Source organism: Oryctolagus cuniculus, chromosome 13 (assembly GCF_964237555.1).
Source record: "Oryctolagus cuniculus chromosome 13, mOryCun1.1, whole genome shotgun sequence".
In the NCBI taxonomy this organism is placed as follows: Eukaryota; Metazoa; Chordata; class Mammalia; order Lagomorpha; family Leporidae; genus Oryctolagus; species Oryctolagus cuniculus.
The window spans coordinates 105280440-105304925 of record NC_091444.1 but is presented as its reverse complement, the minus strand read 5'-3'; the positions used below and the strand labels follow the sequence as shown (position 1 = coordinate 105304925).

The following is a 24486-nucleotide window of genomic DNA, read 5'->3' as shown; positions in this document are numbered from 1 at the left end:
TGGCTCACAGGTGCAGAACTCACCCTGCCCATGTTGGGCAAGCTGGCTTCTTGGCTGTGGGCTCCCCTTCCTCCTCCAGCTGCGCTCCGGGGTTAATCCCGTCAAGTGGTTATTGATCGTGTCCTGCACGCACTCGGCTGGGCTTCAGGCATTACGTAAAAAGCTCCAATCCCGCGAGCCTGCCTGGCCAAGGCCGTTTCGCTTGAGTGGAGCGCAGGAACTTGGCGGGGTTGGGCGGTCTGATGGAACCAAGGTTTGTATTGGTGGACCCCTTCTAGCTGCATGATGGTAGGGGAGCTGGTGTGTTTCTCCGAGGCTCTCCTTAAGCGAGGCGTGAGGCAGCTCTATGTGGGAATCCATCGATGTTGTGGGGCGGGCTGTTGTGTCACCCATGCATCCTGAGACAGCAAGGGCTCATCCAGCCCAGCATTTCCTGCAAATATGTTCTGATTGGCAGTTTGGGGACTGGGCAGAGCCTTTCCGGTCAGGGAGAAGATGCTTGGTTAACCCAAACGGAATGAGTTTCTCCGGTGTGGGACTGGTCAGATCTTTGAGTGTGCGGACTGGTCAGATCTTTGAGTGTGCTGATGGGCACTGTGAGGGTTTTGGAGGGCTGCTGAGTGAGGATTGAAGGAGGCAGTGGTTCTCAAGCCCCTTGGATCCCCACGATTGCCTGGGCTGGACTCCCGTCTATGGGGAGTGCAATGGGAAGTGGGAATGGGGAGTGGGAAATGGTGTGGACCCCAGAAAGTTGCTGGAGTTAGAGCAGTGCGGGAGCCATCTCCCCGGAGGGGCAGATGTGGACAGAGGCTCCTGGAATGACTGAGGCGGGGTCTGTGTCCTGATTGTACTTCTCCAGTGCCCAGTGCATAGCAGGCTGCATCCTGGTCGGGGAGGGGCGGGGCGGGGCGGGACAGTGCATGGCTGTGCTTCCCTTGTGGTACCACAGCAGGTGCAGCACCAGGGGCAGGAGCACCCATCCGAGACCCACGCTGGCCTGGGAGAAGCAGGAAGTCAGGGTGAGAGAGCAGAGGAAGCCAGGTGGTGTGGCACCAGCAGACACAGGGCACCGTGGCCGCCGAGTTGGGAAGTGGGGTCACAGTCGAGGGTGTGGCACGGTCAGCGTGATGGAGGAGGGACGGTGAGAAAAGCCTGGTGCTGGAGCACGTCTGGCTGCCATGCCCAGGCACAGGGTCTGGGGGTTGTGGAAGGGGCATAGCCAGCAATGCCAATTGCAACAGGGCACCCCAGCTATTTTGCAACCAGTGGAAGTAATTTGATGACTGACTGGGGCAGGCTGAGGTGTGGCGAGGACTGGGACAGGTGTAGCCTACAGGGCACCCTGACACCTGGGTTCTGGCCTCACCCTGCCTTCCACCTGTGCCGGGGCTGTGAGCAAGCCCCAGGCTGTCTGTGCCACCTGCCTACGATGCGTGGAGACAGTGAGGAGGAGACTGTGCAGCGCCCTTGGTGATAACCACAGGTGTGGACATGGCCGCCGTCATGTTAACTCTTGAGATCTGCTGACAGGGGTGGAATCTGGACGGCAGGACCTGGTCTGCAGCTCCGTGGCCCTAACAGAAGAAAACTGTCCCGGCGCTCCCAGATCTGCAGGGCACTCCCATGGCCCGTCTTTTGTCCCGGCCCTTAGCTCTTCAGGGTGTGGGATGCCAGCCGCGCTCAGGTGCGAACGGGAGTTGTGAGTGGCGTTTCGTCGCGTGGGCTTGCAGGTGGGACTTTGTCCTGTGACGCGGGGCGAGGAGATGGCAGTTTGCTGCCATGGGAGCTTGGGCTTGTGTCATGCACACCACACAGCGGTTTTGCGTCACTGGAATGGGCCACGAGTTTGGTTTATGAGGACGTTGTACCTGAGACCGTCAGTCGTGGATCGGGGTTGCGTGGGGGATGTGTGCGTGGTGCTGGCGGCTGACTCACTCCGACTTTGGGCTCCTTCATCCTCCCCCTGCCCTTCCTCTTCCATTTTATCGTCTTTTCCTTCTTTCCGTGTTGTGTCTAAACATTGCAGCCGAGCCAGAGCATTTTCCTGTACGAAGGCGTGCTGACCGTAAAATGCCAAAGAACCCCTGCTCCAAGTCCTAGCTTGGACTTCTCCCACCTGCGCGGTGCCTTGTCCAGGTGTTCCACGCCACACCTGTTCTCTTTGTAGGGAAGAACTAAGACTCTGCTGCCCATAGGAGCTCTGGAGAGAAACCCTGAGAGCGTGGCATCCATCATGCTGTATCTGCTTATTCATTTTTTCCCCCAAAGAATCAGCTTTGTGTATTTCTTCCCAGGTTATTGTCAGCTGCGTCACTCTTTTCAACTGTTCATTAATTTCCTTTTCCTAGTCTTTAAATAAAGGATCTTTGTTGTCTTTGATGAGTGCAGGTTCATTTAAGGACAAGAGTGCTCCAAAAAGTTTGTGGAAAAACCTGGAATTAAAAGATACGTTTGTTTTGGTGAGAAAGAATGTTCAGAACCTGTGCGTATCTCTTTAATAAAACGCATTTCCTGTGAACGTCTGAAAGACTCCTCGTGTTTCTCCTTTAACAGAGAAGGAAGGGTCTCGAGGCAGGTGTTTCCTGACCTTCCTGGCCGGTGCCCTACCGTTTCTTAGGAAATATTTTCTGTTTTATGGCTTGCAAGGGGGTTCTGATTTCTCACTTTTATTTCCAGTAGTTGAGGTTGTCGTTTTTCATCTGCCATTTTGCTACCTTTAAGATTTGCTTAAGCATTTGTTTAAAAACATTTTGGGGGATAATGAAATACTTAATTTTTTTAAAGATTTATTTTATTTATTTGAAAGACAGAGTTACAGAGAAAGAGACAGAGACAGAGACAGAGGCAGAGAGAGGTCTTGAGGTCTTCCATCCACTGGTTCACTCCGCAGATGGCCACAAGGGCCGGAGCTGTGCCGATCCGAAGCCAGGAGCCAGGAGCTTCTTCCAGGTCTCCCACATGGGTGCAGGGGCCCAAGGACCTGGGCCATCTTCCACTGCCATCCCAGGCCATAGCAGAGAGCTGGATTGGAAGAGCCAGGACTTGAACCGGCGCCCATATGGGATACCAGCACTGCAGGCGGCAGCTTTACCCGCTACGCCACAGTGCCAGCCCCTCTAAGTCCTGTTTCTTGAGGAACCTAACCTCAGGCCCTGAGCTGCGAAATCTCTCCTCCTTCCCCGGCAACCGTGCTTCATTTCCATGGGCTTTTCCTGCGAGCCGTTCCCTACCCCTGAGATAAAACAGGTTCGCTGGAACAAGTGCAAGGGACAGGGTCTCGTTTGCTCTGCTGGTCCCTCATACACGCCTGTGGCTTTGCTAAATGTGGAAACAGAAGGCTCACGTGCGTGTATCTGTGGCGCTCTGGCCGGGCTAGCGTGCTGCCCCGGTGCCCTGAGCTTCCGTCAGCTTTGTTCTTGCCTCCTTTGGGGACTACTTGCCCCCGATCCAGCCCTGCCCTGTGTGCTGCCCTTGCCACGGGACCTCCTTGTTGTCCTGAACCAGTCCTTGGGGACCCTTTGTCCTGCCAACGGCCATTTGCATATTTTTTTTTTGACAGGCAGAGTGGACAGTGAGAGAGAGAGACAGAGAGAAAGGTCTTCCTTTGCCGTTGGTTCACCCTCCAATGGCCGCTGTGGCCGGCGCACCACGCTTCTCCTGGTCTCCCATGGGGTGCAGGGCCCAAGCACTTGGGCCATCCTCCACTGCACTCCTGGGCCACAGCAGAGAGCTGGCCTGGAAGAGGGGCAACCGGGACAGAATCCGGTGCCCCGACCGGGACTAGAACCTGGTGTGCCAGCTCCGCTAGGCGGAGGATTAGCCTGTTGAGCCGCGGCGCTGGCCGCCATTTGCATATTGACAGCATCCTTCTTCGAGGGGCCCTACACAATTCTCAACTTAAACCCTTAGCCTGCTGTAGGTTTCTCCACTTCCGGGTCCCGCCTTAAATGGCCTTGGCAGGGCCAGCCCAGATGGTGTCACATGTCAGATGGGGGCCTAAGGGCTGCACGTTCCCCACCTTGCCCTAAACTCTCCCCACCCTCTCTAAGAAGCTCAGGCCCCCCCATCATGATGACGTCACTGTGCTTACAACCCTCCTGTCGGCATCCACTCTGCCCCCACGGCTGCACCCACTTGTTCCTGCCATCCCGATTATTTCTATGACTTGGTTGCCTTTCGCCTCCTGCCGCTTCGGGCTGGCGTGAGTTCCGTGGGCAGAAGCTGAGCTGTAAGGTAAAGTCCCCAAGAACCTGAAGAGGGGATTTGTCCTGGGCTGCAGCCGCTCGGACCGCCCAGGGAGTCAGGTTCCCACGCCCCTTGCTCTCTGGAATGGAGCTCTGAGGAATGACCACGGGATCGCCTGGACCCTGCCCTCGCATTTCACAGGGTGAAGCCCAGGTTTTCACCAAACCAGCCCTGGAGCTTGGGGCTTCATCCGGGTGCGTTTCTACCCTGCACAGGTAGAAACCTAACCTCCGACAGACGGACGGATGGACGGACGGACAGCAGGCTTCCCTCCTGGGAGGGCTTCAGCCCTGGGTCCCCTCTGTTGAACTCTGGCCCGGTGACACTCAGAACAGACGGAGCAGGAGGTACAAACAAAAACGCGCACAGCCCCTGCTCGGAGGGCCCTGCCACCTGTGCCCGCTGTCCCCACAAACCCTGGGCCGGCTGTGCCAGGCGTCCAGGCCAGCATTTGCCTCCTAGCCTTGGAGGACAGATCGCAGCTTGCACCGGGAGGTGCCGCCAGCTAGGGCTGCCCCAGCTCCGGCTGCAGTATCAGATTTGGCTGCAGGCTGCCTCCGAGTTGAGTTCATTCAGCGCCAGGCTCCGCCCCCCCACCCGGGAACTCTGGGCCGTGGCCTGTGCTAGCCATTGAACAGCAGCTCTGAATAAACTCCCGTGGGTTTGCACCAGGTTGCACCCAGACCTCTGTGTAGCTTCCAAGGTCAACAGCATGGGGCTTGGGGAGTAGGAGATGTGTCTGCAGTGACTTGAGGAGGGCGAGTAGAAGCTTGGTGAGCCCCACTCAAACCTCCAAGAGGGGCTGGCAGAAATTGGCCCCCAGCTTTGTGCACACAGTAGGGATTCCACCAATTCAGAGGCAGTGGCAAAGAAGGGCCGGACAGGTGAGAGTGCTGGCTGCAAGCCCCCGAAGCTGAAAATTAAATTTATATATTCACTGTGGTTGGGAGCCGGGACAGACCTGCAGGAGATGTGGGGGCTGTCAGCAAAGGGTTAAGGAAAAATCGTCCACACCTTCTGGGCCCACTTGTGCAACCCCAGAGGCCCAGGAAAATGCACACAGGTATGCAAACACACACACACACACACACACACACACACACACACAGAGAGGCAGGGAACCTGTTCTGCAAGTTTGGTGAAATAGGAAAGGGTTTCCAGGAGGCAGAGCTGGGAAGCCTGAGAGAGATCAACAGAACAGAACGAGGCTTTTGAAAACCTGAGTTTGCAGGCTGACTTTATCCTCCTGTGGAGGGAGACACACACACACACACACACACACACACACACACACGCTGGAGAGTTCTCTCTTCCACCAATTAAGCGCATTGTTAGACAGGGAGGGGCGGATTAACGAATGCCTATAATTTTGATCATTGTTTTCTGCGGAACCGCGCAGGCTTTGAAAACGAAGCTGCCTGCTCTGGGCGAGGTTTCTGCCCACAACCCCGCGCGGAGCCCCGGAGCTCCCGCCCGGGTCTCCGTAGGGAACAGCCGCAGCCGCCTGTGGAAGCCTTTGCCTGACAGGTAGCCTCAGCCACCAGGCAGGTGGGGTGAGGGTTTCCATGGAGATTCATGATGTCATGCTTGGGGGAGCCGACCCAACAAGTAGTTCCTTCAGAGGCCCTATAGGCTCCCAGGAGCTTTTATGCAAATGACGAGAGTTTTGCTGAGAAGGGCTGCCCTGGAAAAGCAGCAGAGACATGGAGCGGCCGGCGAGGTCTACCTGACACCCGGAAGCAAGGATGACCCCCCCAGGAGACACGGAAACCTCCAGAAGATGAATTAGATCTTGCCTTCGGGGCTGCGTCACCTGTGGAGCCCGGGCCAGGTAAATGCCTGTGTTTCGCCCTCCTTCCCGGTCCCGGCCAGGGATTAGTGCGGAGCCCTGAGATCTGTTTGCATTGTTCTCTGGGCGGCAAGGGGAAGCGGCCAGCTTGGTGCTCCCTGAACCCACTGATCCAGCTCCCAGGAGGGGTCCCAAGGGGCTTTTTTTTTTTTGTAAATCAAATGGACTGGATTTCCGCTGGGCTGAAAAACAAGCAGTGCGTGATGCGTTCCTTGGATCCTGCCCTGCACAGGACGCCCTCAGAATGCCAGATACGGGCGGGGAGGACTCCGCACCGCCTGTGTCTAGATTATTCCCAGATGTTGTGTGTGCGCGTGCTTTTTTCTTCTCCCTCTTCTTAGACCTGCAGTTGGGACTGTGTTTCTGTATTTTCATGCTATCCAGTGCCAAAAAAATTCAAAGCCACAGAACAACACAGAAGCCGTCCACTTGGGTGGTGGTTTGTTTTTTTATTGGTGGTTGGTGTCCGTTTGTTTGCTTGGTTGTTTTGAAGCGTGGTGGGGGTGGGGGTGGGATTTCCCCCCAGGAGGCAGATGCTGGGACTGGAAAACAGTGGGGGGGGGGCGGGGGAGATGTGGGAGTTTCTGAACTTGCAGGCTCGCAGGACCTGGAATTCCAGGACTGATAAAGGCTCCTGGAGGGGTTGGGGAGGGGAGCCCCGGAAGCCGGCTCCGCGTGGGCAGCCCGCTCGCCCAGTACCCAGTGGGGTGGTGGTCTCCTGCGGTCCTGGGCTCTTGTGTGTGTGCTGGTCGCCAGTGTGGCTGAGCAAACAGCCTTGCCCGCCGTGGGGGTGTGACCAGGGCCGCCCCTGCTGGCTCCTCTGGGAACTTTGAGCTGTCCTGAGCTGTGAAAAGCACCACGAAAAGCCATTTGTGTTCCAAAGTAGAAGAAGTGCAGAAGCAGAATTCAAAAGTTGTCAAGATCGGCATATTGGGCTCAAATTGGTTTTGGAAACCCATGTCTGTTTCGATTTCGGAATGCGCCTTTCCACCCACCACGTGTAGGTGTGGACTGTGAGTGACAAGTGGCTGTGCCTCTCAGGGCAGGAGGGCGGGGCCTTGAGCCGGGCTTTAGCACTCTGTGTAGTGTGTGGGGTCCATTCCTGTCCTCAAGCCTTAGTGTTCCCCTCCGTAAAATGGGCATGAGAGTAGTGTTTGTGCTCCACGTGTTAGTGTGTGTCTTCATGGTTCACAGGTCGCTGGACTTTAAAGATTTGTTTATTTACTTGAAAGGCAGAGTTAGAGAGAAGTTTATCAGCTGCCTCACTCCCCAAAGGGCCACAATGGCCAGGGTTGGGGCCAGGCCAAAGCCAGGAGCTTCTTTTGGGTCTCCCACGTGGGTACAGGGACCCAAGCACTTGGGCCACCCTCTGCTGCTTTCCCAGGTGCATTAGCAGGGAGCTGGATTGGAAGTGGAGCAGCCAGGACTCGAACTGGCGACCATATGGGATGCTGGTGTCAGGCAACAGCTTTACCTGCTACTGTGCTACAGCGCCGGCCCCAGTAGGGCTGCTTACAAGGAGTTCCTTCTCTACTCCGTACGTTGTTGTATCAGCATGGCTGACAAAGTCTTTTTATCCCCATTGAACAGATGAAAAAATTGTGGCTTGGAGAGATACCAGGAAGCGCAACCGGGAACCTCTCCGACATTTCCTTTTTTTTTTTTTTTTTTTAAATTCTAGTGGGCCTGGCAGGGAAAAGAAAAATTGCTAAGAGAGCTCCTGGGAGCAGCAATTGCTTGTGTAAATTAATTAAAGTACAAAATGTTAAGCGTGTCCGAGGAGCTGGGCTCTCCATGATTTTACTCGATTCATTATGCTTGTGCCGCTTGTCTTTGGCGAGAGGCTGCGGGAGGGCTGTGTGCCGCTTCCTGCCACCTCCTGATCGGAGCGCCGGTCCCTGCAGGGACATAAATCCTTACATCTTACCTGCCTCCAGTTCTCCCCAGCCCGGGAGCAGAGCCAGGCTGCACTGCTGCAGGTGTGTCCTGGACAGGAACTCAGTGGCCGGGGGGCTGTGGGTGCCCCTGGGTGCGGCAGCCAGCAAGGGTTGGACAGAGCAGGGGTTGGACACAGTGTCCGGGCTCCTTTGTGTTCTGGACGTCGGCCCCGCCTCCCTCGTCTCCGTCCTGGTTGGAAACACAGCCTGTAATTGTATTCCCCGTCCATTGTGGGCAAGAGACCAATCTGTTTTTCACTCTGTTATTTTTAGCAGCCGTGTCTCTAGCCAGGGAAAACACGCCAGCAGTGCTTCCAAGGCTTTCCTAACGACTTTTCCAAGTCTTCCAAGACTTTCCGAGTCTCGGGACTGGGAGGCGGCTCTTGGCAGGGGCCTTGGGTGGGCTCCTCCCCTGGCAGGTGGAGCCAGGGGTCCAGAGGCTCAGGCTGCCTTCCGACCCCCGGTTCCCAGCACCCTGTGTGGGGACACTGGGAGAAGCTCCCGTTATCTTGTCTCCAGAGCAGATCAGAAGTCTGAATGCAAATATTTGTTTCATTGGAAGTTTTGGTTCTGAATATGAACCACGAAGTGACAGTTTTAAGATCCATAAAAGAACTGTCTGATCAACCAACAAAAGGGTGCAAACATTCTAGGTACATCTGAAATTATGGGCTCTCTTCCTTCCTGTCCCCTGCTCCCCCACCCCTTCCTCCTCCTCCTCCTCCTCCTCTTCCCTGCTCCCCCTCCCTTCCCTCCTCCTCCTCCTCCACCTCGAGTCTATTTTAGGAATCCATTGACACTTTTAGCACACTTAATTGTTACAGTGTCCAGAGATTACCTTCGCGCTGATTGCATCAGGTGGAATGCTTTGCACCCAGGGGTTTAGCAGAAGTTAAATCAGAGAGGTTGTGTGCAGACTGAAGACTGAAGAGCCTTGGTTTGGGTCCTGCCCCCACTACATGCTCTGGTACACGTCGCCATGGAAGAACAGGAGCTCCATCCGGGTCTCTCACGGGGGTGCAGGGGCCCAAGCACCTGGGCCACCTTCTGCTGCTTCCTCAGGCACAAGGCTCAGAAGTGGAGCGGCTGGGACTCGAACCCTCAGCTCTATGGGATACCAGCATCCCAGGCAGGAGGTTAACCCACTGTGCCACAACGGGGCCCTTCCCTTCCAGCCTGTTTATGAAACAGAGAAAACGTAACTTGCAGGAAGCTGAAAGCCCAGGGGGACTCCGGTTTGGGGTCCCTTCCTTGGGCTGTGTAAAAGCACCTGTCTGGGCCCCTGCCTGGGACGCTGGGCCGGCTGGGCTGGGTCGTGATGCAGGGTGGATTCCCCAGCTCCCTTGCCTTCTCCTAAACTCCCCAGCGTTTGCAAGGAGCTTGTAACAGTTGATCAAAGTGCGGGGGAGAAGGGGTTGTTTTTTTCTGCATGCCCCTGATGAAAGTGGGCGGGATTCGGACCTGTCACTCTACCCGCCCTCCTGTTGGCTGTCCTTGGTGCATGGTGGCTTTGCTGCAGGGAGGGCTCCTAGGGGGCCTGTGGGCTGTAGGGGGTTGGGGAGAACAGCCTTGGGGGGCGGGAACCAGGCAGCAGGCTGGGACAGCTCTCCCGCTTTCGCACCCAGAAGAGACTTCACAGACAGCAGAGAGAACCTTGGGCTCCCTGCAGAACAGCAGATGTCAACAGTGCAGGCTGAGAGAGCTCCTTCTCTGGCTGGCACAAAGGCTTATGGGAGCAGTCGGGGCAAAGCGAAGCAGGTGGCAGCGTGGCAGCCCGACTGCCCCAGGGCTCTGTGGGGCGCTTGAATCCCGCACCCACCGTGTGCCAATGCCTGGCTCTCTCTCTCCTTTTTTAAAGATTTATTTATTTACTTGAAAGTCAGAGTTACACAGAGAGAGGAGAGGCACATGCGCACACGCGCACACACACATACACACACACACACAGGTCTTCCCTCTGAGTGTGCTGTGTCCCACCCTCAGTTTTTTGAGGGTTGCAAAACGCAGCTGCTCCCCTGGCTCCAGCAAACCTCACGGTGGGCTGTCTGCAGGTAGCACAGCAGTGAAGACGCTGCTTGGGATGCAGGTGCCCGGGGTTAAAGCCCCAGCTGCGCTTCCTACTGATGCGCACCCTGGAAGGTGGCCCGTGACAGCTCAAGTGTTTGTGGCCCTGCCGTCCACAGGGGAGACCCAGGTGCAGTTCCAGGCTCCTGGCTTCAGCCTGGAGCAGCCCTGGCTGTTGTAGGCATTTGGGGAAGGAACCCAGGGATGGAAGATCTCTCTCTCTCTCTCTTTCAAATTTAAATGGAATGAAACAAAGTAACAACAATGCTGGATGGCTGCAGTCCCCCTGGGCTCCTCCTTGTGTTGGCTGTAGCTCTATGCTCTGCAGGATCTCAGGAGAGACACAGACCCAGACTCCTCTTTGTTCAGGTTTTTTTTTTTTGTTTTTTTGTTTTTTTTTTTTTTTGACAGGCAGAGTGGACAGTGAGAGAGAGAGAGAAAGGTCTTCCTTTGCTGTTGGTTCACCCTCCAATGGCTGCTGCGGCTAGTGCGCTGCAGCCAGCGCATCGCGCTGATCCGAAGGCAGGAGCCAGGTACTTATCCTGGTCTCCCATGGGGTTCAGGGCCCAAGCACTTGGGCCATCCTCCACTGCACTCCCGGGCCATAGCAGAGAGCTGGCCTGGAAGAGGGGCAACCGGGACTAGAACCCGGTGTGCCGGCGCCGCAAGGCGGAGGATTAGCCTAGTGAGCCGCGGTGCCGGCCCTGTTCATTTATTACTTGCCAAGCAGAAGCAGAGCAGGCTGCCAATTTACCTGTCTTTGGACCGGCTGGGAGAACACAGATTCCGAAGGCCCCTTGGTCCTATTCTCTCTTTGGTATTGAGAGTTAACCCCTTCTAGTCCAATCTCCCTTTCCTAGTAGTTAGTAAAGTGCACCTGCTGCAGTCTTCATTTGGTTGCTCCAGAAAAATAGTTGTTTCAAAGTTTCATTTCTTGACTTGAGAGGCAAAGAGATAGGGAACACCCATCTGCCAGCTTACCCCAGGAATGCCCACAGCAGAGAGGCCTGGGAGCTCCATCCAGGTCTCCCACGTGAGTGACAGGGACCCAAGCACTTGACCCATTCCCACCGCCTCCCAGGGTCTGCACTGGCAGGAACCTGGGGTCAGGAGCCAGGGCCAGGAATCTGAATCCCTCGTGGGTGGCGGGTGCCTTAACTGCTATGTTCAACAACCATTCTCATAGTTTTTAACAATTGTCCCTTTGAATGTTTTCATTTACTTATTTATTTCTTACTAATTTCCTTCAAAGGCAGAGTGTCAGAGAGAAAGAGAAAGAAATCTATGTGCTGGTTTATTCTCTGGAATGCACACAACAGCTGGGGCTGTGCCAGGCCAAAGCCAGGAGCCTGGAACTCCACCTGGTCTCCCATGTCAGCGGCAGGGACCCATGTTCTTGAGCCATTGTTTGCCGCCTTCCCAGGCACGCTGGCAGGGAGCTGGACTGGTAGCTGGGACTCGGATGTGGGATGCTGGCGTCGCAAGCTGCTGCCTAACTCACTGCACCACACACCCGACCCTTTGTCTTCCAACTTTGCAGAGAATGGTTGCACAGATTGTTTTCATCTTTAACCCTGCTCTTACTTGAATCCTTTTCAGAGGTGCATTTCAGTTTGTAAAATTGTTAAATTTTAGTGTGTCTTTAACAGATTCAGTGTGACTTGTAGATAGAGTTGATGGTATTTCCTCTCTCTCTCTCTCTCTCTCTCACTCAGTGCAGCTCCAGCCAGTTGCGTCATCAAGGGGACATCTTCCAGTTTCCTTGTGGGGTGTGTGTGCATCTAAGATGACGGGCACCGCACAGACTCTAATACAAAGTTATTCCCTCTTCAAAGCAGCTCTAACAGTGGCTCCCTAATCCATTCACTGGTCCCCTCGGTTGCTCTTTAGGTCGATGGCTGCTTTGTTCTCTCCCTGTGTCCAGCATAACCGCCAGGACCCTCTGTGTCTCTGTCCACGCCTGTGTCAGCCCGCCTGCCACACAGATCCTCAGGGGTCAGGGTTATAGCGTGGGAAGGTGTTGCCCAGTGTTGTCCCACAAAGACTCCCCGTGGGTTCTGTCGCTGCCAGTTACACAGGACGGGATGGAACCTGCCCATGGCACAGGTTACTGCCAAAAGACACCATGATCTCGTCAGTTTCAAAAAGGGTGGATCCTATTGGTATGAAAATGTGTATGCATTTTCTGTGTGCCCAACTACACATGAACAGTTCTAGGACGGAGTCCAGTAAGTCAGACGGAGGGCCAGCAGGCTGTTAGGATGGAAGCTTTTCTTTTTAACTCCTGTACCTGTCTAATACGTATTAGTCACTCATATACACATACACACATGAATGCTTTTTCATTTTTATTTATTCTCAGGTAACAGGGACAGACACAGGGAGATCTTCCATCCTCTGGTTCACTCCCCAAATACCCACAACTGCTCGACTGAAGCCAGGAGCCCAGACCTCCCGTTCTGGTTTCCTGCTTGGGGGGCAGGGGCCCCAGTCTTTGAGCCGCCCCCTGCCGCCTCCTGCTGGCAGGTGTGGTGGGTTGGAAGCAGAATAGACCGGACTTGAGCCAGGCACTCTGAGAACGGACGCAGGCATCCTAAGCAGTGTTTGAACGGCTGCACCAAGCGCCTGCCCCAATTTCTTTTTTTATCATAGGCAGATAAGACCTTACACTGAAGAGCGAGTTTAGAACAAAAGCAGTCGCCCAGAGCGTGGCTTGTGTTTTGAGGGAGACCAGCAGTGTCCAAGCTGCTGAGAGAGTGGCTTTATCCCACACGGCTGTTGTGTAGTTGGCAAAGGAAGCCAATGTTTTGTAAGATTTATTTAGTTATTTGAAAGCCAGAGTGACAACATCCTCTACTGCCTTCCCAGGCGCATTAACAGGGAGCTGGATCGGAAGAGGAGCAGCCGGGACTCGAACCCGTGCTCATACGAGATGGTGGCGTCCCAGGCAGTGGCTTAACCCACTGCACCACAGCGCCGTCCCCACTTGTAATTTACATGAGACTATTTTATAACTAAATCCCACCCCTTGGCAGTTTGCTGAGGGGTCCGTTTTGGATAAAGAGTGTTTAGATTTTCATCCTGCTGTGATTCTGATTTTGAAACCTGTCTCAGTTACAGAATCTGCATATTTGAAAAGATTCAGACAAGAATGGAGTCAGAGAACTCGCACCCTGTCCCCTGACCTCCTTTTCCATTCAGAGACAGAGAAGCCATTGAAACCTCAAGTGTTGTGGGCCAGTGCTGTGGCACAGCGGGTCAATTTTCCACCTGCAGTGCCGACATCCCATATCAGAGTGCCAGTTCGAGTCCCGGCTGCTCCTCTTCCCATACCGCTCCCTGCTAATGGCTGGGAAAGCAGCAGAGGATGGCCCACATCTTTGGGCCTCTGCGCCCATGGGAGAGACCCAGAAGAAGCTCCTGGCTCCTGCCTGGTCCAGCCCTGGGTGTTGTGGCCATTGTGGGAGTGATCAAGTAGATGGAAGATCAGTTAATCTCTGTCTGTCCCCCACCCTCATACACACTCTGCTTTCAAATTTTAAAACAAAAAAAGGAAAAAAAAATTAAAAAGGACAAGTGTGGTGGATTTGGTTTATCAAATTCTGTTAACATAGACCAGTGCCTCTTTTCACTCAATACTAAAGTTACTTTGGGAACGTCAGGTTTTCCCAAGATACCTTGTTCTTGCTGTCTTTGTTTTGTTTTGTTTTGTTTTGTGTTTTTTTTTGTTTTGTTTTGTTTTGCTTCATCAGATATCACAGTTCTGTGGCTTACTGCAAATATTTGCAAAAAGGAGGAACTACAAAGTAAACATCTCTCGGTGTAGTATTTTGTGAATAAACAGGTCTGACGTGAGTCGGTTAACCTAAGTGATGAGAGCAACTCTGCTCGCAGGAAAAAAGGTGAAATTGTAAATGTGACGAGCAGACCTGGGGAAGCTGTAATTTAAGCAGCTCCATTGAGGAGGATATAATTCCAGCAGCCTCTGGGTGGTGTCACTTTTAAGCCTAGTTGAACTTTTTCTGTATCATTACAAACATGGGCCATGCTTTCTATATAATAAGGTAAATTTAATATGTTCGTCTTCTGAATAGTAAATACTACTGACTTTTTTAACCACCTGATATGGTAATTTTTCATGTTAATGTAATCTTAACTTTAAAGAGAGCAGATTCATTGTCGTTCATAGAATTAAGATAATACTCCCTTCCAATCTCCCTCCCTCCCTGTCCCTTTAAAAAAGGTACATCTGAATCTCAAATGCTTTTATGCATTTGTATTTGCCAATACAAAAAAATTCCCCTATATGCATTCAAAGCACTGCAAATAAACACTGGAATTCCCACAAGTAATTTTACCACAAGGATGCATCCACAAGTTCATGGAAAAATGGAATTCAAAGGTGAACTTAGGGGCTGGCGTTCTGATGTAGCGGGTTAAGCTGCCTCCTGCAGCACCAGTGTCCTGTGTGAGCACGGGTTCAAGTCCCCACGGCTCCGCTTCCAATCCAGCTCCCTGCTAATGCACCTGGGAAAGCAGCAGAGGGTGGCCCAAGTGCTTGGGTCCCTGTACCCACGTGGGAGACCCAAAAGAAGCTCCTGGCTTTGGCCTGGCCCCAACCCTGGCCATTGTGGCCACTTGGGGAGTGAGGCAGCTGACAGTTCTCTCTCCCTCTTCTATCTCTGTAACTCTGTCTTTCAAAAAAAAAAAAAAAAAAACTTAAAGCTTATTTTGGTGAAAAAATTTCAGCTTTGTTTCATTAGATATCTTTCAAAGACCCTTCATATACAGAATTTCAAAGCTTTTTTACCTGAAAAGAAGCAGATCTTTTAATTCCGTTAGCTGTGGACTTTTTCAAGTATGCATCAGAAACTTCCACACACATTATTCCAAATAGAATCCTCTTGGGAGAAAAAACAGCAGGGCCTCATTTCTACATACAGAGATACGGAGATAGTTGTCCAGGGGCTCGGTGGTCTACGCAGCAGGCTGGGGGTCTGAACCCAGCCATACCGACTGGAGCCTGGGCGTTTTGGGGATCCCTGTGGTGTGTGCTGCAAACGCCGTGGCTCCTCTTGGGAGCTGGATTCCCAAACAGCACCGTCTTGCCAGGACCGACTTTCCTCTCGCTCTGTAGCCTCCAGTGCACCTCCTGCCTGTCCTCACAGCGCAGTCCCCCGGGGAGGGTGGGGCTAAGCACCGAGGGACTTGGAACCACTGTCCGGCCTCAGCTGTGCTGGTGTCAGCGGTACTGTCCAGTAGGTGCCTCGATCACCTGCAGAGCCACCTGCAGGTCCTCCCCCGAGGGGAACCTTACCTAGCAACCTTCCTGGACCTGCAGGCAGAGAGAGCAGAGGGGGTACAATACCTTCCTTGGGAAACCTGTGCTCTGTGAGTGGATCCCGCGGCTTGCCCGCCCCCCGGGAAGCTCCATGATGGTTTACAAAAAGCACGTGCCAACCTCTTCACCTCTGACTGCACACAGCCCTCACCAGAGTTAAAGGGACAGAGGGGTGGCGTTCCAACCTCCATCCATCCATTCGTCCATGTCTTCATCCTTTCATTTATCCATCAATCCATCCATCCATCCACCATTTATCCATCCATCTATCCACCGATCCACCATTCATGAATTCATCCATGCATCATCCAGTCCTCCATGCATCCCTGTTGGAGTCTGTAGTCTGAATGACACTGGGATTACAGCATCAGGCGGGTGACGGGGCTGCCCGCTGACGGAATACAGCATCAGCCGGGTGACAGGGCTGCCCACTGACACCACTAGTTTTGGCTCTGGAGGCGAAAGCCAAGGAGGAATCAGCTGCACAGGAAGTTTTAGAAAAATGCCAGGAAAGAGCGTGGAGGATCACGGGGTGGGGGAGCCAGCTTTGCAACAGCCAGGCACAGGGCGGGCAGGCGGGAGGAGTGGCCAGCAAGGTGGGCGTGTCTGCTGGAGGAAGGCAGCGGCGTGCAGGAGGCCATGCGCAGGAGATGGGAGTTTGTACTTAGTGTGGTGGAGGGTGGTGGAGGGACCGCCTTAGCTTTCTTCAGGCACCGTGTGACACGGAAGCCCCTTCGGGTGGGCTGTGGGGCTGTCTGACAGCCTGTCCCCGTCTCCACCAGTTTGGCTGTCCTCAGCGGAGCCTCCTGGAGCTCCCCGTGGAGACCCCCAATGTGGGTGGGTGCTGGAACCTTGAGGATCTGCGGGTGGCCCAGCCAGGGTCCCACGCCGGGTCCAGGCTGGGTTCTTGTGTTGTGTTCTTGTTTGTGTGTTTCCTCTTTGTGAATGCACTCGGATATCTTTCGAAGTTCCATTCCCGTTACTAAAAGGTCTCCTCTTGGCCCCACGATGCAGCCGTGTCTGATGTGGGATCCCCGCCACGTGCGGCCCTCAGTTTGGGCTTTTCTCAAATGATGTGACCTCCTGGGGCTTCCAGACATCCATGGGAAAATGGGATTACAAGGTCCCGCGACAGGCCAGCTTGGTGGTGCAGCGGCTTAAGCCACCGCCTGCAGTGCCGGCATCCCGTATGAACGCAGGCTCCTGTCCCAGCTGCTCCACTTCCAAAGCAGCTCTCTGCTAAGGCCAGGCCTGGGGAGGCAGCAGCAGATGGCCCAAGTCCTTGGGCCCCTGCTACCCATGTGGGAGTCCCAGATGGAGCTCCTGGCTTCACCTGGCCCAGCCCTGGCTGTTGCAGGCATTTGGGGAATGAACCAGCAGATGGAGGACCCCTCTCTCTGTCACTGCCTCTGTCACTCTGCCTTTCAAATAAATAAACCTTACATACTGCAAATTTCCCATGAACTTTTGGAAGTCCTCCTCCGTGTCTACCCAGTAGCCTTTTCTTGTGCCCAGAACTGAGAGGAGAGATCCTCTGCATTTCCAGGTGCGGGTTGTAAGCCACGCCCACCTCCCCGGGCCCCCTGGAATGCCGCAGCCAGGGTTGTAGCAAGAGCCCCGTGCACACCTGTCAGGCTGGGCACTGCGTGGTTCCGGCTCCTCTGTGACAGCAGTGGCAGTGCTGCGGGGGTCCACAGACAGCATTGAGCTCCCTTCCCCGGAGCACGGGGGAGCTGAGCCTCCAAGAACTGATGAGGTTTGGGGCCATCTGCGAGCGGGTGGGAGTCAGAGCGGGGTCTGGAGTCCAGGTGTCTGGCACAGTGGGACACACTCTGCACGGAGCACGCGTGAGAACCGTCAGACAGCTGTGGGGCATGGCCCGTCCTGCCTGTCACAGCTCCTGCCATTCTTTATTCTGTCCTTTTAGAAGGTCTGAGCTTGGTTGCTTTTTTTTTTTTTTTCCTTAAGATTTATAGATTTATTTGAAAGGCAGAGTAACAGAAAGAGAAAGAGGGGTGGGGAGAGAAAGTGGGAGTGAGCCTCTCTCTATCCGCTGGTTCCCTCCCCAAATGCCCAGGGTTGAGCCTGGCCGAACTCAGGAGCCAGGAGCTCCACTTGGGTTTCCCTTGTGGGTGGCAGGGAACCAAGCTCTTGGGCCATCACCTGATGCTCTCCCAGACACATTCACAGGGAGCTGCATCAGAAGTGGAGCAGCCGGGACTCGAACCGGTGCCCACAGGGGATCCCAGCTGCGCGAGTGTTGTCTTTTTTTTTTTTTTTTTTTTTTTTTTGCAAGTGTTGTCTTAACCAGCACTGCCACAACACTGGCCCCTGGCGTGCTTTGGAGGCAGAAGTAGCCACACATGAAACTAGTTCGCCCTATTGCGTTTCAGGATGAAGCGGGTTGGATCAAATACTGGTGTGGAGACAGCTGGTGGTTTGGGGGTGGCTGCGTGATAGTGGAGCTGCAACAGATGTCTTTCTACAGGCATCGAATGGCCATCTGTCTCTAAGTCTCAAACTGCACGTGTTAACTGCCCCAGAAAACTATGCAGATTTCAAAAAATTTGTTTAAGATTCATTCATTCATTTGAAAGGCAGAGTTTCAGAGACAGATCTTCTATCTGCTGGTTTACTCCCCAGATGGCCAAAGTCAGGCACTGCATCCATGTCTCCCACGTGGGTGCAGGGGCCAGCACTTGGGCCATCTTCGGCTGCTTTCCCGGGCACATGAGCAGGGAGCTGGAAGGGAAGTGGAGCAGCTGGGACTCGAACCGGCGCCCACATGGGATCGCCAGCGTCGCAGGCAGTGGCTTTACTTGCTGTGCCACGATGCCGGCCCCCAAAAGTTGGTGGCTTTTTTTTTTTTTTTTTTTTTGCACTGAAATAAACTCTGAATGCCATTTTTTCATGCGCTCACGTCTGGATAAAGGGCCCCTTGGCACCGTGACCCCTGCTGTCTTTGGCTGACTGGTGGGTGGGCTGAGCCCTGTGGCTGAGCGTGGTGGCGCACGGGGAGGAGACGCGTTGTTACCCTTCGTTCCAACGTGCACATCCGCACTTACCTCCACCCCACCCAGGTTGCATTTGCATAGCAATGAAAAACCGGTATTTTCTACCCATGAATCACACCCCAAATCCCCAGCCTCGAGTCTCATTGGGTGTGCTGAGCCCCAGTGCCCGTAGAAGGGGCCCGGCTGCCCGGCAGCCGAGGGTGGAGCCCGCGGCTCCCTCCGCCCTTGGGCCCAGCACCTGACGGCTCCGAGGCCTCCCAGGTCTGCCTGCTGTCCCTGGCTGGGGCTGGCCATGGGGCCGCCTGCCTCCTCTCCGGGAGAGAGACCCAGGAAGGAAGCCGGTGTCACGTGTTTCTGCTGTAGGGGACCCTGCGGGGCGGCGGACAAGGTACCTGCAGCTTCCCTCCCCCTCCCCCACCTTCCAGGGGGCTCACCTGGGAGCCGAGGGCGGGGGTCGAACGCGGTTGCTCTCTGGTTCTGGGTGCAGGCTGGTAGTTGCTACTTGAAGAATTCAGTTGCTTTTCTTTATTTTGAAAACTCCCCTGGGTTTCTGGAAGGCGGCAGGGTGTGCCCTCCCTTGAGAGCCCGGAGTGCTCCCAGGGACGCTGTCGCTGAGCCCACTTGTCTTGTGGACTCTGGTTTGGAAAGCCAGGTGGGGCTCCCACCTCTCCTCCTGGGTCTGCCCTAGCTTTGGGTAGGAGTGGCCGAGAAGGCGCACAGCTGTGTCCCACCTGGGGCCTGTGGGCTCCCCCGCCCCGCCCCGTGGGACCCCGTGTGCAGGCACCCACTGTCCCCAGCCCCGGAAGGTCACTGCCTTCTTCCCTGGGCACAGTGCTGGAGAGCCCGGGGCCGTCCTCGGGGGAGGCCTTGTGTCTGAGCTCTGCTCTCCTGTGCTCACTCCCCTGCAGGAAGACGCTGGACAGGACAGCGGGGGGTGGGGGGGGCGTCAGCGAGTCCCCCGGGGGCCTGGGAGGGAAGCGGGGAGCCCCGGCGCCCCGGGACGGCGGATGGTGGGTCTGGAAGGCGGGTGTTGGGGACCTTGGGTGTCGGGCTTTCGGGGTGTGCGTGTTGGCTGCTGTACCTCGGAGCACTCCAAGTTGTGTTATGTTTTGTCTTTGTGTGTTTTATGTGTTGTTTCACTGTGTGTGTGGTGTTTTACGTTATGTGTTGCCAACTGTGTTCTGTGTCATGTGTGTTGTCAAGCGTGTTATGTGTCGTGTTGCTGTATGGGTGTTGTGTACTGGGTGTTCTCTGTTATTGTTATGTGTGTTGTGTTATCAAGTATATTATGTTATATGTGTGTCTTGTGATGTATATTGTGTTACATGTGTTACAAGTGTTTTGTGTTAAGTGTTATGTATGCTGTCAGTGTTGTATGTATGGTGTTCTGTGTTGTATGTGTTGTGATGTATGTTTTATGGTGTCTTGTGTGTTATTGTCATGCTGTGTTGTGATGTATGCGTGTTATGTGTATTGTGTTGTATGTTACTGTGTCATGTTATGTCGTAATGTGTGATGTGGGTTGTGTTGTGTATTGTGTTATTGTGTCATGTCATGTGTTGTGTGCATGTTGTGTTGTCAAGTGTGTTATGTGTATTGTGTGTCATGTTTGTTATTGTGTTGTGATGTGTGTTGTGATGTGTGTGTGATGTGTGTTGTGTGTTGTGATGTGCATGATGTGTGTGATGTGTGTGTGTGTGATGTGTGTTGTGTGTTGTGATGTGCATGTTGTGTGTGATGTGTGTGTGCTATGTGTGTTGTGTGTTGTGTTTGGCGTGCGCGGACGTGTTGGTGCAGGCTGCCCCACACTCCTGCCCAGCGTGGCCGTGTGAGCAGTGGGGGCTGAGGCGTGAGGTGCTGGGTCAGCACAGGAACTGTAGCCGGCGGGGAGGCCGCGGGGAGGAGGAAGCGGATGTCGGTTGGTGACCTGCATGCGGACAGCCAGGCGCCAGGTCTGGGAAGCTGTGCTAGGCTGGGCAGAGCAAGGCCGGCTGGGACCTGTCAGGGTGGGAGCCAAGGGGGTGAGGACCGCGTGGCCTTGGCGTCAGTGGCTGTTGGTGGTAGTGGTGACCGTGGACGGCATCGGTGGCTCTGGATGGCGTTGGTGGCTCTGGATGGCGTTGGTGGCTGTTGATGGCGTCAGTGGCTGTTGATGGTGGCGGTCGAGTGCTGGGAACAGGCCGTGAGGTGTTGTCTGTGGGGACATCAGAGCTCCGCCCCAGCCAGAAGGCAGGGCTGGGAGTGCCCTCCGCCTTCCGGCCCTGCGGCTCCTGCGTCTGTGGGCTCAGCCAGCCCTGAGCGCAAGCCGTGGGGAAAGCCCCGTGCGTGCCCTGGGTGTCTCCGCTGTTCTCTGCGCGGTGCAGCAGAGCGGTGGTTTCCGTGGCGCTTCCTGGTGTTGCGCGTTGTGAGGGAGGCGGGGGTGACTTCCAGTGCCCGTGAGGGTGTGCGTAGGCTCCGTGTGAGTGCTGTGCGTTTTCAGCTGAGGGACCGGCACGTCCGTGGGTTCTGGACTCCCAGAACAGGAGGCCAGGGAGACGGTGCCGTCCACTGCAGGTGGGCTCTGGGTGGCAGAGGAAGGCAAATGTAAGAGAGAGAGAGAGAAAGAGAGAGGAGATTGATTCTGTATTGTGTTCTCCGAACCCCGCATTCAGAGACATGTGCACACAGTTGCAGACACACATGTGCACGGGCACACCTGCACACACACACAGATGCACGTGCACACACAAGGGGTTTTGAGATCCTGCCTGGCTCTGAAAATCTGGGGCTAACAGTTGTATGAAGAGAAACATGAATGTGAAAAAGCAAATTTGGAAGAGACCCAGGCTGAGATTAAGGGCAATTAGCAGGGGTGTGGAGCAGTGAGCAGGGGTGTGGAGCAGTGAGCAGGGGTGCGAGGAGGTGAGCAGGGTGCGGGGAAGTGATCAGGGGTGCGGGGAGGTGAGCAGGGTGCGGGGAGGTGAGCAGAGTGAGAGGAGGTGAGCAGGGTGCGGGGAGGTGAGCAGGGGTGCAGGGCAGTGAGCAGGGTGCAGGGCAGTGAGCAGGGGTGTGGGGAGGTGAGCAGGGTGCAGGGAGGTGAGCAGGGTGCGGGGAGGTGAGCAGGGGTGCGGGGAGGTGAGCAGGGTGCGGGGCAGTGAGCAGGTGTGGTACGAGGCAGTGAGCAAGGGTGCGGGGAGGTGAGCAGGGTGCAGGGCAGTGAGCAATGGTGCAGGGAGGTGAGCAGGGGTGCGGGGAGGTGAGCAGGGTGTGAAGCAGTGAGCAGGGTGCGGGGAGGTGAGCAGGGTGCAGGGAGGTGAGCAGGGTGCAGGGCAGTGAGCAGGGGTGTGGGGAGGTGAGCAGGGTGCAGGGCAGTGAGCAGGGGTGTGGGGAGGTGAGCAGGGGTGCTGCAAGGCAGTGAGCAGGGGTGCAGGGAGGTGAGCAGGGGTGCGGGGAGGTGAGCAGGGGTGCGGGGAGGTGAGCAGGGTGCAGGAAGGTGAGCAGGGGTGCAGGGCAGTGAGCAGGGGTACAGGGCATTGAGCAGGGGTGCGGGGAGGTGAGCAGGGTGCAGGGAAGTGAGCAGGGTGCGGGGAGGTGAGCAGGGGTGCAGGGCAGTGAGCAGGGGTGCAGGGAGGTGAGCAGGGCTGCGGTCCGCTGGTTGCAAGCTTGGTCCTCCGAGTGAGGAAGTCCACGCGGGCCCTGGCTGTCTCGGGTCCCAGAAGCAGTCCCTGTCCCCGGGCTGGCCACGCAGTGAGCCCTGGATGCCACAGCACCGCGTCCCCAGCAGGCGATGGCTGTTTCCAGAACGCAGCTCCCCTGCGGCCCAGGGCCGGGGCGGCGCGTCAGAGTGGACCACTGCCGGCTGCAGTGGGGCACGAGGGAGCCCAGCTGCTCCGTCCCGCTCCACCGCGCGGGAACTCCTGTTTGCAAGGGGCTTTGGATATTTTTAAAACGTCCAGCAGCAGGTCTCTGGGTCTGTGAGGATGTCTTTGAGAACGAAAGTGAAGGCCTGCGGCAGAGGGCACGACAGCGCATGGGACGCCTGCGTCTCCTGTATCGGAGGACCTGGGTCCAGGGTCTGGCTCTGCCTCGGGTTCAGCTTCCTGCCCGTGTGCACCCTGGGAGGCGCAGGTGATGCTCCAGCTTGTGGGTCCCTGTCGCCCCTGTGGGTGCCCTGCTGGACTTCCCGGCTTCATCCTGGCTCGGCTGCTGTGGGCGTTTGGGGAGTGAACCAGCGGACGGCAGGTTTCTGTCTGTCCGTCCCCACCCCCTCACTGGCTGTCAATAGGTGAATGAACGAGTGAGCGGCATGTCTTAGTGAACTGCGGTGACTTTCGCGATCTTCCCCTGGGAAGGCGTTTCTGTCTGCTCGCGCAGAACCACCCTAATAGAAACTCGCGCCGAATACTTGATGCTAACATGGGTCCTGCTTGAGCAGTCCTGCTAGAAAGTTCTGGAGCCTGGGACTGTGTGCTTCCCCCCCCCCACCTTCCTGTGGGGGCCTGGACCTCCCTGAGCGCCTGACTCACAGGGACCTCTCCCCTCCCTCCTGTCCCAGATGGAGAAAGGGAGGGTGCGAAAGAGGGGCCAGAAAATCTCCACTTCCTTCTGAGCCCCTCGGGCTCAGCCCCAACACACATATGTACAGACACGTGTGCCTGCACACACTGGAACACACGTACACACATACACAGAGCACACACAAGCATGCACAGACATGCATGCCTACAATGCACACACGCACACATGCCCACACACAGCTGCACTAGGGTTTGGAGAGGCCAGACCGCTCCATCTTGCGCTGTGTGGCGCTCTCCTGTCTACACTGGGAATCTCCCCATGACCTGAGGTTCTGTTCCTCTGGGCCTGTCCCCGTAGGAAACAGCAGCTTCCCTCGTATTGGTGGAGAAAACAGCCACGTCTGAGCCTTGGCTGGGCGCAGTGCCCGCCGGACAGGTGGAGCTGGGAGCAGCTGCAAAAGCCAGCAGTCGGGCTGCAGTGGGAGGCTCTGTGCTCGCTCCCTCACTCCCTAGCAGGGCTCCCGCTGGCCTAGCAGGAGCCTGAGGACACCGGGCCACGCGTGCTGCTGCCCACTCACGTCCATCCTCCTGCGGTCAGCGTCGGAGCCGTCTGCAGCTACTTGTACCTCCTGCCCACTGATTCAGTCCCCAACTTGCAGCAGCCAGGGCTGGGCCAGCCAGAAGCCAGGAGCAGAGAACTCCGTCCAGATCTCCCATGTGGGTGGCAGGCACCCCGATACCTAAGTCACTCCCTGCTGCCTCCCGGGATGCACACTGGCCAGAGGCTGGGATCCAGTTTGAGCCAGAATTCGAACCCCGGGCACTCAAGGACGGGATGCAGGCACTCACATGATGGCTGTGTTACTGTGCCACCAGCCTGCCCGAGGCACATTTAAAAAGGTAACTTGGAGACATAAAATAGTACACAAACAGCGGCACGTGGGCTCCCAACCTTTTTTCTAGGTTTACAGAAATTGTTCAGCACTGGGGTGTGGATAGTCATCTTGCCTGGACTGTTCTGTTTGCAAGTAGGGGTGTCTGCTCCTCACCTTGTTCTAGGACTCAGGAGGAAACGTGAGGCAGGAGGGGAGGGGCTCCATGCCTCTTTAGAGGAGAGACCTCCTTGGGCTGGCGCTGTGGTGCAGCGGGTTAAGCTGCTGCCTGCAGTGCCGGCATCCCATAGGGGCGCCTGATCAAGTCCCGGCTGCTCCACTTCCGATCCAGCTCCCTGCTGATGCACCTGGGAAAGCTGCAGAAGCTGGCCCAAGTCCACAGGAGACCTGGAAGAAGCTTCTAATTCCTAGATTTCAGCCTGGCCCAGCCCTGGTCATTACAGCCATTTGGAGAGTGAGTACAGATGAAAGATCTCTCCCTCTCCCTCTCCCTCTCCCTCTCCCTCTCCCTCCCCCTCCCCCTCCCTCTCTGTCTCTTCCTCTCTCTCTGTAATTCTGTCTTTCAAATAAATACAGAACAGAGACCTCCTTACGTGTTAGAGCTACGTGAAGCAAGTGTTGAGTGTTAACTCAGATCATGGTTCTCA

At 55.6% G+C, this 24486-nt stretch overlaps 1 protein-coding gene across 20 annotated transcripts in view; it reads left to right on the top strand.

Moving 5' to 3' along the window:
* Nucleotides 1-24486, top strand: part of KIAA1217 (KIAA1217 ortholog) — a 659855-nt gene that overhangs the window by 426362 nt on the left and 209007 nt on the right. For 3 of the 20 annotated variants that reach the window (XM_070056134.1, XM_070056135.1, XM_070056133.1), the window contains exon 1: nt 3877-6076. The exons of 16 other annotated variants lie outside the window; for them this stretch is intronic. Coding sequence is in view for 1 of the 4 variants with exons in the window: in XM_070056132.1 (XP_069912233.1) it covers nt 18743-18838 (96 nt within the window). In the remaining 3 variants the exon portion in view is untranslated. Of the gene's footprint in view, nt 1-3876; nt 6077-18658; nt 18839-24486 lie in introns of those variants that run through there. One more of the 20 variants, XM_070056132.1, reaches the window with a different exon arrangement.